This window comes from Wasmannia auropunctata, unplaced genomic scaffold (genome assembly GCF_000956235.1).
Source record: "Wasmannia auropunctata unplaced genomic scaffold, wasmannia.A_1.0 LD336053.1, whole genome shotgun sequence".
NCBI lineage: Eukaryota > Metazoa > Arthropoda > Insecta > Hymenoptera > Formicidae > Wasmannia > Wasmannia auropunctata.
The window spans coordinates 3,867,490-3,881,622 of record NW_012026837.1 but is presented as its reverse complement, the minus strand read 5'-3'; the positions used below and the strand labels follow the sequence as shown (position 1 = coordinate 3,881,622).

The 14,133-nt window shown below is 35.4% G+C and overlaps 1 protein-coding gene and 1 long non-coding RNA gene across 5 annotated transcripts; one reads left to right on the top strand and one right to left on the bottom strand.

Moving 5' to 3' along the window:
* The first annotated feature begins 96 nt into the window (after positions 1-96).
* LOC105451146 (cGMP-dependent protein kinase, isozyme 1-like) lies at positions 97-12,881 on the top strand. Of its 4 annotated transcripts, none has more exons than XM_011691425.1 (13): positions 97-706; positions 8,229-8,380; positions 8,541-8,821; positions 9,066-9,208; positions 9,340-9,477; positions 9,711-9,889; positions 9,986-10,224; positions 10,630-10,953; positions 11,187-11,418; positions 11,570-11,676; positions 11,797-12,036; positions 12,308-12,374; positions 12,504-12,881. In XM_011691425.1, the coding sequence occupies exons 2-13, from the start codon at positions 8,273-8,275 to the stop codon at positions 12,597-12,599; spliced, it is 2,154 nt and encodes a 717-aa protein (XP_011689727.1). In that variant the 5' UTR covers positions 97-706; positions 8,229-8,272; the 3' UTR covers positions 12,600-12,881. The 4 variants fall into 4 exon arrangements, with proteins under 4 accessions (XP_011689727.1, XP_011689723.1, XP_011689725.1 ...); XM_011691421.1 differs by having other exon boundaries at positions 8,229-8,395; XM_011691423.1 differs by lacking the exon at positions 97-706 and adding an exon at positions 2,584-2,831 and having other exon boundaries at positions 8,229-8,395.
* LOC105451145 lies at positions 7,235-8,588 on the bottom strand. The gene is made up of 2 exons (XR_974555.1): positions 8,526-8,588; positions 7,235-7,330 (listed from the first exon to the last, which is right to left on the bottom strand). It is a non-coding gene; the product is annotated as an uncharacterized LOC105451145 (long non-coding RNA).
* Positions 12,882-14,133: the final 1,252 nt, after the last annotated feature.

Below are 14,133 nucleotides of genomic sequence, written 5' to 3'. Positions count from 1 at the left end.
GATAAGAGTGCCAAACGATAATAATTACCAATATCCCCACGTCGTCGACTGTATCTACCACCGCAGGAAAGGTGAACGTGTTTTTCTGTTAGTGGCACCGAGGCCGGCCTGTCGATAGCACCGGCGTTGTTTCGCTTATCAGCACTTTTCGACTCCGATCGACGGAGCCGATGCCGATAAGCCCGCGCGACACGCGTGGAATTTTATATAAAGGAAAAAACTAAGTGGACGCTTCACTGGCCGCAATTGTGGATCGTCGCGTGAGAGAGAGTCACTCTCACCGGCGGACGTGACTAATAAATTAATTAAGACAGTAATGAATTTTCAACCCTTTTAACTTTCAGTTAAAAGAAAAGAATTATTTAACCGCGTTATATATATAATTTGCAACGCCGACACAACCATAGTTATTGGTGAAACTTCAGTCTGATAATAAATCTGGACTTTCAATGATCAAGCCATGTGACGTGATTAAATAGTAGAGTATTTAAGTGACAGTTGAAATTTGATAAATCGGTGACAAAACGATCGCCGTGTGATCGCAAACACATTCGGCGAAAAGAAGTAGCAAGAATGTAGCCGTGAATGTGTCTCAAGGATAATGCCATTTTTCTAGAGTGAAACATTTTTACACTCTATCCTGCATCGACGCAAGATCACTGAGATAATTGGCGGGGTCCAGGAACGGAATCGTAAAGTCCGAGAGGCGAGTATTTCACGAATTGACACGTTAATAGATTTTTCTGCTATGAGAATATTAACAGATTTTGCATCTTAACGTGTAGGTTTATATCAGGATTTCTAAAATAAAATTATCAAAGAAATAATATAACATAACTATAAATTTATTTTTTAACTGATTAGCTATTGTAGGAAACTTTATAGATATAAAAGAGCTAAATTGTGAATCTTCTTCAAACAGCGGATATTTAAGTTCTAGGAAATAGAGCGGTCCCCTTTGTTTGTTTAATGTTGCTATCTAATTGTTAGTTGAAAAAAAAGGCGAACGATAAGAAGAGAAGGTGATTGCTCATCTCGTTAAATCAAAGCGGATAGATAACGTCAGAGCAAGAACGTACAGTAACCATTAAAATAAATAACTAGATTACAACTGAAAAATAGAGTAGTTTAGTTGCTGCAAGAAAAAAAAACACATTAAAGCGCTGAAATAAATAAAATCACGCCGTTCGTCGGCGGTGTTAAAAAAAGCACGGTACACAAGTGAACACGATAAAAGCCCGTGATAAGAGACCATCATTACGCAGATAAGAATGAAATAAAGGCAAATGAGAGATCAAAACGAGATTCTTTTAATTTATTAGATCGTGCGGATAATCATCGAGAAACTATTTAAGACGGTCTTCTTTTGAGATTGCTAAGTAGTTGGAAGACTTGGAAGTACTTAGATCTAATTGCTTAAAATGTTCTAGGAAACATTGTTTCTCGAGTGTTTCTCGAAGGTCTCTTAATTGTTCTTGGAAACGATAACGTTAATGACAGCGCATTTGACAATATCTTCTACGCGTATATATAACGTGTGTGTTGCAATACTTAATAAACATTACTTCGAACATTTATTTAATTGCTTCGCCAATGTCGTTTAATTAGTCGCTGACGCATGCTAAAATTTCGCGGTGAAGCGTCGCTGGCTCTCGGATATCGAACCTGGTGTTCAATAACTCCTTCACATATTGCACATTATACAATTTTAGACACACGCGTACAATTTTCGTTCACGTAATGTGAGAGTGGAAGCTCAAGACTGCTGAATCAGCATGATGACACAGATGCGGACAGATATTACTACTCGAAGAACATTTATTGTCTCACATTCGAGCATTTTACTTTAACCTTGGAAATGTGAACTTTTGCATGTGCGGCGGTACAAATTGTAAATCAATACGCCTAATATTCATTTTTATATACAAAATATGTATAATTAGTCAATCAAATTTGCATTTTAATTTTCAAATCACAATAATATCCAGTCTAATCCAGACTAATAATATTCAGACTAACCCAGACTAATAATATCCAGAATAATAGAATAAGTAAATATTATTTACAATTTGCATGATATTATTCCATCTAATAAATAATATAAAAACGAGAAAAATATATGATAAATATCGATCTTTCCTAATATTTAATTATGATAAATATATTTTTAGTTTGAATTATCAGTGTTTTGGACAGCAAAATCTCGTGTAATGAGACCTAATATCATGCGCTGATCTCTGGAAAATTTATTTTTAATAAATCACAAGCTTGCTTATTTTCGGAAAACAGATATAGAGAACAAACAGTATAGAGAAAAAAATGGAAAAGTTACGAGCAAAATATTTAGCCGTCACTGTTGGCTCGTATTGATACACGCAATAGAGGAGAAATTAAATTAATACCGTCGCCCAGCAGGAAAAACACATTTTTCCTGATAGTTACAATTGCTTGTGCGAGCGTTCGACAAAGAACACGACGGCGGCCTTATTAATGGAAAGAGAATAGACTCATTAGATAAGATGCTCGCGCGCCACATATACCTGCCTGTTGACACTGCTCGTCGCCGCTCTGTTATCGGCTAGATAAGATTTCTGCGTCTTTGTCGTACTTGAGGCATCAGTCGAACGCGCGAATTCGTGCGGTACACCTCCGTGCGGTCGTACTTGAAAAAAAAGGAGAAAGACCTATGTCTCGTCGCTTCGAGATCGCGCGAGCGGAGAGCGCATAAATCTTCCTTGAACACCACGTTTTCCTCCTACGTCCTTCAGCGGGCCTTCTCAGGCGCAGGATTCTCGGCTCGTTTCGGAAAATTTCCCACGTCAACCTGAAGGGTGAGTTTCGAAAGGCGCGGTGTTAACGTCACCAATTGTACCGTGCACGCGTCGAAATCGCTCTCCGCCGAGATGACAAAGTCAATGATAGAGACATCATTTTGAGTCCCCGCACATTTTTATTCGCGCGATCGATTATCTAATCAAACCACGGAAACGTTGATTCGTGTTCCTGATACCGTTCTAGACTGATAAATTTCAAGATCGGCTTGCATTCCGACGTCCGATAAACCGAAGAAGGTAATCGAACAAATGATAAGGTTGTCGTAATTTCATCAGTGCCGTAAAGAACATAAATACCGGACTGTTTAATTGTATTTGTATTGTAATTATTTAGTATGTCAAAATTTGATATATTAAAGTTTCGCGCAAAAGTATAAATTATTACGTTCAATATAATATTTTATTTCATATCATTATGTTTAACATTTTATTATTAAATCGTCGAAAAGATATGCTGGATTTTTTATTTAAAAAGGCATAATATTAGTTGGAAGAAAAAATCACGCCGTATTTACATTAAAAACCAAAAGTTCGATGATCCATGTTCTTGCTCTATTAATTTATATATAAATTTATTGGCAAAAAATTAATGTTGTACTATTTTTCACCTGCTAAAAATCATGCATGCGATAGAAAAATTTTTTTTTTTTTTTTCAAATATTAATTACCGTTACATTTTTAGGTTTTATTGCCGCGTTTATATCTCTGTTTGTCCCACAAATAGCTTGCGAAAACTTGAAGGGGCGAGCGACGAGATGAGAATAACGACTAAATGAAGCCACAAAAAAAAAGCTATTCGTCACAAAGCAGACGTCATACGCACGTAACGCGCGTGTGTCGCGCGTTAAGAAAATTAATTATTGCCGTACGCATATGTAGGCACGGATGAAGTTAATTAACCTCGGCAACGACGGTTGTCGATACAGTTGATTAAACGCCGCCTTTAATAAAGAGGCGCCTACATAACTGACGTTACCAAACAATATTACCTTAATTGTCCGCGACTTGAAATGTGTACGCAGACCGCTTCGCAAATATATCGGTAAAACATTGGGCAACGCTCAATCGCGCTCTCGTTACCTCAACACACTTATACATACAGCACGTGTTATCTTCGCGTTACGTTGTAAAATGTTTGCAAAACATAAAAATATCATCACGTGAAGTAACAAAGTCTAAACCTGGAAACTCATTATCATGTTAACACGAGAAAAGGATCTTTACATAATTATCGAAAGAAATGTAAAATGTATGAAAATCATTTAAAAAATACTTGACCCCTTAAACTAAATTATATCTTCTTAACTCAGTTCTTTATGATTACAAATTTGCAAACAAAATTAACCTTTGGATAAATATATTTTAAATATTATATTATTAATAAAAATGACTTTAATAAATATTAGAAAAAAAACCGTTTAAAAAAAAATCTCTAAAATAAAAGGAACTAAATTATATTTTTATTAAGAATAAATCAAATTAAAAAATTGTACGTTAGAAGGAAAATGCTCAAGTTTCAAGAAGTATTTTGTAAATTATTAAAATTCGAATCAATTATCGTTCACGAACACGTTCGATTTAAAAATTACACTCGCTCAAATATTTCAAAGTTTAACACGACGGGAATTATATCATGCACGTCATTTATCCTTGTCGTTGGTTTTTCGCAACCGCGACAGTACGTGCACTTAAATATTGCCAGTGTGTTTTCCGTCAGGGAAATCGACACCGAGGCGCGTATTGTGCAACGGATTATAATATCGTTACGTTCCCGTCATTTCCGCGACTCGCGACCTCGCAATTTTTACATAAACAGCTAAGCTGAAAGCCAAAGCGAAAAAAAGTGTCGCGCAACGCGCTGGCAGGCCATCGTCGAGCGCATCGTCGCACAGACGCGAATCGCAGTTATTCCCCCTGAGACCATATAAATTCCGAGCCGTTAACGAGGCATGGTCGCCATTTCAGAGACAGGAAATGTTATTTCGCATTAGAAGCATGGAATTGCGTATAATCGATCATTTTCCTCGTCTTGGAATTTTTCCTCCATAATACATAACATAGGTATACACTGCAACGCGCCACGAATATAAAATATTTATTATATTGATTTTATTATATTATTATTACAGTGATTATTTATTACGACGCGAAAGGCAAATAACAAGTAACGATAATTAAAACAAATATATATTATAATGCAAACGGCAGTTATTACATAAAAAAATTTTAGTGTCGATTATAATTATTTTGTGTCAAAATTGGCATCATTTATAATATGTATCGAGTCAAAAGAACGATATTATGCTTTCAAATTCAACGCAAAAATGAAATTTTAGAAAGGAAACAATTATTTAGACCGACATTATCATTTACGAAAATGCGAATACATTTACGTATTTATACTGTAAAGTTATTTTACGGCCGACAATTAATGAGTTAACTATTTATTTTATTGCGCTGTAAATTTTTGTTACTGCATGCAAAGAGTAACAATTTTTTTTTTCAAAAATTCCATTCAATTACGAGATCTGAGGTGGTTTTTCGACTCTTTTGACATTTTTCTGTTACATAAAAGCCGTCCAATTAGTTCGTGCATTACGCGATACCGGAAGCGCGAGACTTTTTTCTTATCGCTGATTTCTGGACGCGATGGCAAAACGCGTGATTTGCCTGCTCGGATAATGAACAACGCGATAGTATCGCTTCGTTAATTATAGTTATATAATATTTGTAGCTCGGCACGCGCGATAGGATCTCACATGGCTTAAATTCAATTACTTCACGAGCGATGCAATTGCTCGCGAGTCGTATCTGACACAATTTTGCCTATCACAAACAGTTTCGGAAACACTTCTTTTTCATTAACACGGTTTCACGGGGAGAGACGATAAATTCAGTGAATCTTTCAAGAATCTTTCCGTAGAAAATTACTTGTTAATTAATTGATCGCGCACGCAGTTTATCATGCGTGCCGCAACGATCAAATGCTCAACAGATGCGCTATATTTAGGGTTTGGGCAATCGTTTGCTCGTATGTTCAATCAAATAGCGTTATCACGGTCCCAATATAGTGCGTACAATCCGATATGAGCCGACCTTGCATCCGTACAAGGAGGCCATGCATCATTTAGAGAATTATACGACGTTTCGAATTAAGATTGTGCGTAGATACTTTTGCGACTTCTTATTTAAGAAATTATCATAATATTTTAACAGTAACGTAACGAAGGACTGTTTCGAAATCTTATGGAAACGTATAGAGCGTATGATAAGTATATAATGTTTGATAACTGATAAACTCAATATGGAGAGCAGAATCGTATTGCCCGCGAAAAAATTTGTAAAGATTTTTTCCTTAAAAATAATTAAAAATAAAAATTCTTTTAATTATGGACGATTGTCAAAAGATGAAAAAGCTCATAAAATTTAAAATTAACTGGAAAGTTTTATTTGTTTTCACGAATGCAGAAAACAAATAACAAAATTTTCCAGTTAATTTTAAATTTTATGATCTCTTTCTTATTCAGTTACTGTAGTTCAGTGCTATTCAGGACTAGAATTTCATAGATTCCGAAAATAATTTGTTCTTCTAATGTTGATAGAAGAAAAGTCATTTTGCATCAAAGTCGCAAAATAGCAATAATTGGTATAACCGAGGCTTTTTTAAAGCATCGTAAAAAATGGATACTGATCGAAAAAAATATCACCTCGAGATTCCTGCGCTGTTTGCATATCGGTGATAAATGAAGAGTGACGCCTCGTGAAACAATAGCCGAAAGATTAGAAGCGAATAGAGTACAGTGTAACGTGCACCTTGCAAAAGATTCTAGTAAAACCGAGTGAATCACTGTGTTACATTTGCATTGCAACAAAATCAACAACAACGTGGCCTGGATCATCGAGTGATATCACAAGATACGCACGAGTCTTGTCGCGGTTCTTCTACGAAAGAGCGCTACTGAAGAGAACGACGGTTGCGAGGCTCTCAGCTTTTAGTAGAGAATTGATTTAGTAAAGAATTTAGTAAAGAATAAGATATTCTTATGTTACAATTTGGCAAGCAATTTGAATATATATGTAGAAGAAGTCATGTAACTTTATAGAACATTCTAGATATGAATCAGCAGTAACTGAAAAAAACCCATCAATGATACCGGCTTATCAAACCAAGTTTTGTAAACATATTTATTTTAATATAGATATATTACAAAAAGAAAACGAAACACAAAATTATTATTTAAATAATTTTTTTTTGACGGGAGGCTTAAAATCTTCACGATAAATCTATAAAATCTTTTTATACCGCATTTTATGGACACGGAATTAATTTATATGAGCCATCGCGGAATAATAAGAAATATTAAATTTGACAGGGCAAATTGAAACCGTACGACCGCAAATTTATTTATTTATTCATTTATTACAATACTTATAATGCATTTCGAAGTCGTCAGCATATCTTTATAGCGCGCTCCGTTCCAGAAGAGTTGCCGTAACTGGAAACCATAACGAGAAGAAAAGGATGATCGGGTAGCCTGTGGTAAAGACGAGAATATTCTCATCATGAGCATGTGCTAATGCATTGTGACGTCAAGGCACAATATATCACGTGCACCAAACACACCATTAGCATAAGCATGTGACTGGTGTGGTAGCAATCGGCTGTCGCGGCAAGATCGAGTCGCGTGAAAAAATAAAGAGCTGCGCCGTCACGAAAAGTGGAGTAGTTGTGCGATGAGCGTAACGCGATCCGAACGGAGTCGGAACGCTCGGCGTTAGGAATCGCGAGTGTCGAGCGGACATCATGAGTGACCGCCGCGTGAATCGATATCGAAGAATAATCACCTGCTAAGTGCCGCTACGGAGAAAGAAATGTGACACGAGTGAGTGAAGTGTCATGAGAGTGACCGAAATAATCGTCCTGCAGGCATTACGTGTCCCGCTCAATTATAACTATCAACCTAATTAAACGGTTCTTCGAAATGACAAAGAAAATTAGTTATTAGCGAGATATGTCGGGTGATATAATGTATCAAACGGTGAAAAAAAATTAACGAACCATCTTAGACGTCAGAGATCAAATTAGCCTCTCGATTAACTTGTCTATTTAGTTAAATTAATTGCCCCGCGCGAAAATGATTAGACCGCCGCGCTGCGAGACTTTGAATTTTCGACGAACTAACGAAGAAGCTCTTCTCTAATGTTAAATATCATGGTTGAAATAATTGTGTCAAAAAAATTAATTAGTCGTAAATTAATTAGGCATGCTATCGATAGAGATGCAATTATATTAAATAAAACAAGAAATATTAAGATATTTAATTTTGCTGCACATAATATTTCGTGAAGATTTGGTCAAAACGAATATTAAAGGGACACGGTTTCTTTTTCCAGGCGTCAAAAGAATTTGCTTTGGACATGCGTTGGACGAAGATAACATGAGGTTCTCGTGCTTCCCGAGGGCCAACATCCTCGGGCAGAGGGGTAGCATTAATCTCACCCCTCTGCCAGGCTACGAGGAATCTACCAGCTTCACTATAGGCGTCGTACGTCTTATTAACGTAATTTATGAATGAGTCACTTATCGTTATAGAAAGATTCGTATTTCATAATTTTGTAAAAGTTAACTTTCTTGATTAAAAAGTTTGTCCCGCGTTCGAAGATAAAAAGGTTCTTTTACTAAAATATTACCTTAATTTCCATTAGATACGTCCGTTACCTGGTACTTTACCCACACTAGCTGTAAATGGCACTGCTCCATCATCGTCTGCATCATCCACATCATTCACGAAAGTCATAGTGTCGTCTCCGCCATCTGATGCCAATCATGTCGATCATCTACCGCCACATCGAGAAGAGTCCAGATTAGAAGACGCGGCTGCTGTGAACAATGGCGAACAACACGTGAATAATCCAAGGGGTGGCGTCATCGGAAGAACACCGACGCCACCCTCGGCACCGACGCCCGTATACGAGAAAGACGCCAGGTGACGAGGAAATAATAATAAATATTAATACTAAACGATAATATAATTTATGGTAAGCATTGAAACTAATATAATAATTAACGAAGAAATAATGTTAAATCAAAGGTTATAATTTTTTAATTGTACATAAAGTAATTGTTTCCTGTTAATCGTATATAGATTTCACTTTATTTCATTCTTTTCGGCAAAATATAGAACGTCGGGAAAAAAGAAAAATACATAATATCATCGTTTTTTTACTTAGGAGTGCGAGGCAAATTAAAAGGGCTATTTTGGAGAATGAATTTCTGGGTAATCTTGAAGAAAATCAAGTGGAAGCACTCGTCTCTGCCATGTATCCCAAACAAATACCCGCTAATACTCTGGTTATCCGAGAGGGCGATATAGGTACGCCTAAACTTTATGTATTATTATACATAAATACTAGAAATATATATCGCTTACAAAAGGATTACTTAATAAATATTAATATACGTGATTACATGCAAATATTTATAAGCGTATTTATTTATTCACAGGCTCGCACTTATACGTATCGGCGGAAGGAGATTTCGACATTTACGAAGGGAACAAATTCCAAAGAAGTTTCGGACCAGGAGTTGCATTCGGAGAAATCGCTCTATTATACAATACGAAAAGACTTCGATCTATTAGCGGTAAGCACATGGAAAATTAATAAAAATTTGATTTGAAAATTAAACACATTTAAGTTTATATCATATGTAAGTACACAGAAAATTTTTAAATTTTTATAAAGCGCAATATAAGAACGTACATAGAAACTAGTCAATTTTCATTATTAAACATATTGTGATGGAAATTTCAAAGCTCAGAAATTTTCTTGGAAATTAACAAACATTAAGAAGTGTTCAATTTTGTGTCATTTCAGTAAAGAAAGCTGGTAAAGTATGGGTGCTCGACAGATCAGTATTTTTAACTGTAATGATGAGATCGGCTCAGGAACAGCTGGAGGGCAACATCCGCTTCCTCCAACGCGTTTCCGTTCTTCAAAAACTTCCGGAACCCAAAGACCATGTGCTCGCAAAGATATCCGATCTCATAAGAGTTGTAAGTGAGAAGTATTTTGAGAGACACCACTCCCGCGCGCTCGCCGCTTAGTTTATAATACGGCTTAAAAAAAGACCGTTGTGATGATGCTCGCAGGAATTTTTCCAAGCTGGCACGAAAATATTGAAGCAGGGCGAGAAGGGTGAGAAGTTCTATATAATCAGCGGCGGCAACGTACGTATCACCAAAGACACCGAGTACGGAGGCGAGGAGGAACTGGTGGTCCTCGGCAAAGGAGATTATTTCGGCGAATTGGCTCTCTACGACGAGGGTGAGCGACGTGCCAACGCGATCGCGCTTGCACCTGGTGTCGAATGCTTGACACTGGACAGAACGTGAGTTCGATTAATCCACAAGTGTTATCTTGTATAATTAACGAATCTCTGAGATCAAATTATCTATAATCAAAAATTAAACAAGCTCGAAGACATAAATCGCAAGAGCTATGTTAATTTCTATGGAATATCGGTGAATTATTTAATTTGGGATATCTCATTTATTTAAAATGATAACGTTTTATTTTACTCTGTTTTTAACGTATTTTACTTTGTTTTACTTTATTTGAAAAAATTAAGACTTACCCCTCAACATTGTTGCTATTCTATGTATTATTACGATAAAATTATTATTTTATCTTTCTTACAAAGAGATATACATATTTAATTGATGGACAATGATTTTAAGATTTCTTTTTATATGTGTTACAAATATAAAACATAATAATTCAAAAAAATTGCCAGGTCATTCCTGAACTATCTGGGCAGTCTGGATGAGATTCGTAACAAGGACTGGCTGGCGGAGTACGAGAAGCAAAAGCGTTCGTTGACCCCGAAGAAGTGGACCAATGAGTATGCAAGCTTAACCTTGATCGACTTTGAGACGAGGGGAACATTGGGAGTGGGTGGATTCGGTCGTGTCGAACTGGTCACACTCAAGTCCGACCCGAATAAGAGCTTCGCGTTGAAGAAACTCAAGAAGAAGGTCATGGTCGAGCAGCAACAGCAAGAACACGTGCTGAACGAGAAACACATTATGCAAGCATGCGATTCTCCTTTCATATGCAAGTAAGTCACTAACGTTATGTCATTGAAATTTTCGCAATGTATATGTACGTCAAGGTTGTTAAATTGTAAAAATAATTAGTATAATCGCGCGTAAAATTTATAATAAAAATATACGGGCAAGTTCACACAAGAAATAATTGCCCAATAAATTTTAATTAAGTAATGAGAGGATTTTTAAGTTTTAATATTAATTTTTTTTGGCTCAAAGTTAATATAATTTCGCTTTTTTTCAGACTTTATCAAACGTACAAGGACAACAAGTACGTCTATTTCCTCATGGAAGTGTGTCTCGGCGGAGACGTTTGGACGACCCTTCAAAGGAGGCGTAATTTCGACGACGCCACTACACAGTTTATGGTCGGCTGTGTAGTAGAAGCCCTCGATCATCTTCACTCACTAAATATCGTTTATCGGGATCTCAAACCGGAGAATCTTATGCTCGATTCGCGCGGCTATTTGAAACTAGTGAGACACTCGATTATTAATCGGCTTTAACTTCCAATTATTACGCGATTATTAAAGCTCCTTCGAAATAAATACTAAATCATTTTGATACTATTATGATTCACGTGAAGACGAGAAATTCTACAAAAGAAACGTTATCTTTCTTCCGTAGGTGGACTTTGGTTTTAGTAAGAAAATCGGTCCGGCTAAAACGTGGACGTTTGCCGGTACGCCCGAGTACGTCGCACCGGAAATTATTTTGAATAAAGGCCACGACAGGTAAGAGATTTTTAAACAAGTTCCAGCGTTCATTATAATTGTGCCTATATTTTTCTATATTTGTATATATTTTGTCTATATATATTTTTTTTCACCGCGTTTACTTCTCCGTTTCGCCAGGGCGGTGGATTATTGGGCCCTCGGCATCCTAACGCACGAGCTCCTCGTTGGTAAGCCGCCTTTCCGAGGATCCGATCACATGACGACTTACAACAATATTCTAAAAGGTATCGAGATGGTCGGTATACCGAGCGTCGTCAACAAAAACGCTAATAATCTCATCAAGAAGCTACTCCGTTTGAACGCCTCGGAACGATTGGGTTACCAGCGAAACGGGATACAGGACATTCGCGATCACAAGTAAGACGTTTAAAAATTAAAAAGAAAAGAAAAAAATTTTTTATATAAAAAAGATAAAGAAAGATGCTTCATATTTTCAAAGACATCTTATAAATTGTATTATATACGTACATAACGTCTTTAAGAAACGTTTCACGTCCAAATATCTTTGTGAAACAACATTTTGTAAATTTCTAGAAGATATTTTCTATTCTGTAAAATTTTAAAAGACGCTTTCCTGTGTAATAAAAATAAAATATATAATAATTTCTTATCTTTGTTCTTTTAACAGATGGTTTTCCGGATTCAACTGGCAGGCTCTTCAAAGATTGGCTCTACCGGCTCCCATTGTACCAACGGTACATTACTCTTTTAAAGAGCTTACACTTTTGCTAATATACCTATTTAAGCAACGCACTATATTTCATTTTTCTATCTTTTACAAAAATCTTATATTTGTATTAACATCCATTTTATTTGTGCATTAGGTACGACATCAGCTGGACACGCGAAACTTCGAAAGATATCCACCTGACCGCGATATTCCACCGGACGAATTTTCCGGCTGGGACATCGAATTCTGAGAATAAGTTCTCGTCGTAACGAAGATACGGCAATTAGACAATACACAGTCTTTGCGCTATATATAAAAATGCATTTGTTAATTGTTTGTGTCTCTATGGAAATATTATGGCTCTTTTATTAATTGTTACCAAAAAATTATGACAAAGATACTAAAATAATTGTATCGATACAATTTCGAGATGTAAAAACGGATAGCTGCACCATAGATTAAGGTATTTGTTATTTGTTAATAATTACTTAGCAATAAGTAGCCTTTATCCAAAAAATTTTTCAAAAAAAAATTTTTTACTTTGCATTTCGATTAACTCTTTTATAAGATTGCAGAATATTGTTTTTCTAAAGTCATTCACTCATAAGACTTGTCGATTCATACGATCAATCAAATTCTCTAGCTCTTAACGAACGAATAATTCGTAGAAAATAATTTACTAACGTAAGAAATTATATTTCTTTATAAGCAATCACTGATAGTCCGGTGTATCTTAATTACATACAGATATACGTAATATTTTACCGATATTTACATTTTGTGTAAAAAAAAAACCGATATTTGTAGGTACATTATAACATAATCCTATATTATATTATTTCTGACTATAATAAGAACTTTAAGATTTTAAAACAGATAAGTTGTAATTATAAAGTTTGCAAAGATATCACGAGGTAATTATTTATATCCCCAAAATAAATAATTTTATAATCATTAGTATCATATATATTAATAATATATTAACTACTTTTTTCGTACAATTTTAAAAAGTTAATTTTGATGTTTTATTTCTCTTTTATTCAAGCCAAATATCATCAGAATAATAATAATTAATTAAAATTACATTTACTAGCTCGTTTAAATAATAAATAATTTTGACTCTGCCAAGAAACGAGCAAGGTGTGATGTGACATGAAATCACAAATAAAAATTTTAAAGAAAATTTAATGTCAAAACGTTTCGACTGCACAGTCTTTTTCAGTTGAAATAAATGAATAAAATTAAACATCAGTAAAATAAATTAAACATTTAAATAAATTAATACAAAATCTATAGAAGTAAAATTTAGTTAATAAAATTCGGAAAGCCTAAAAACAATGATATAAAGTTACGTCACATATTATAATCGTTCGCATATTGCAATAGCACGGCATGTTGTACCTTCCCTAAGCGAAATATTTTCAGATCCGTAGGTTGATCCGCTTGATCGTTATTGGTGATTCGAAATCATTATCGACGTCGAACATTCTTGTTTTTTTAATTACGTGTAACGTTCACCGGGAGCGGTATATCAAGAAACAGTTATTAACCGAGAGCTGTTTGCCGTTTGTAATTGTTCGAAAGTGCTGTAAGTAGTGACGGATAATATAACTAATATGTTGATGTTAATGCTCTAGAGCACATTAGTTATATTATCCGTCACCATCTACAGCACTTTCGAACAATTACAGACGGCAAACAGCTCTCAGTTAATAGCTGTTTCTTGATGCTCTAGAGCATTAACATCTAACATATTAGTTATATTATCCGTCACCACCTACAGC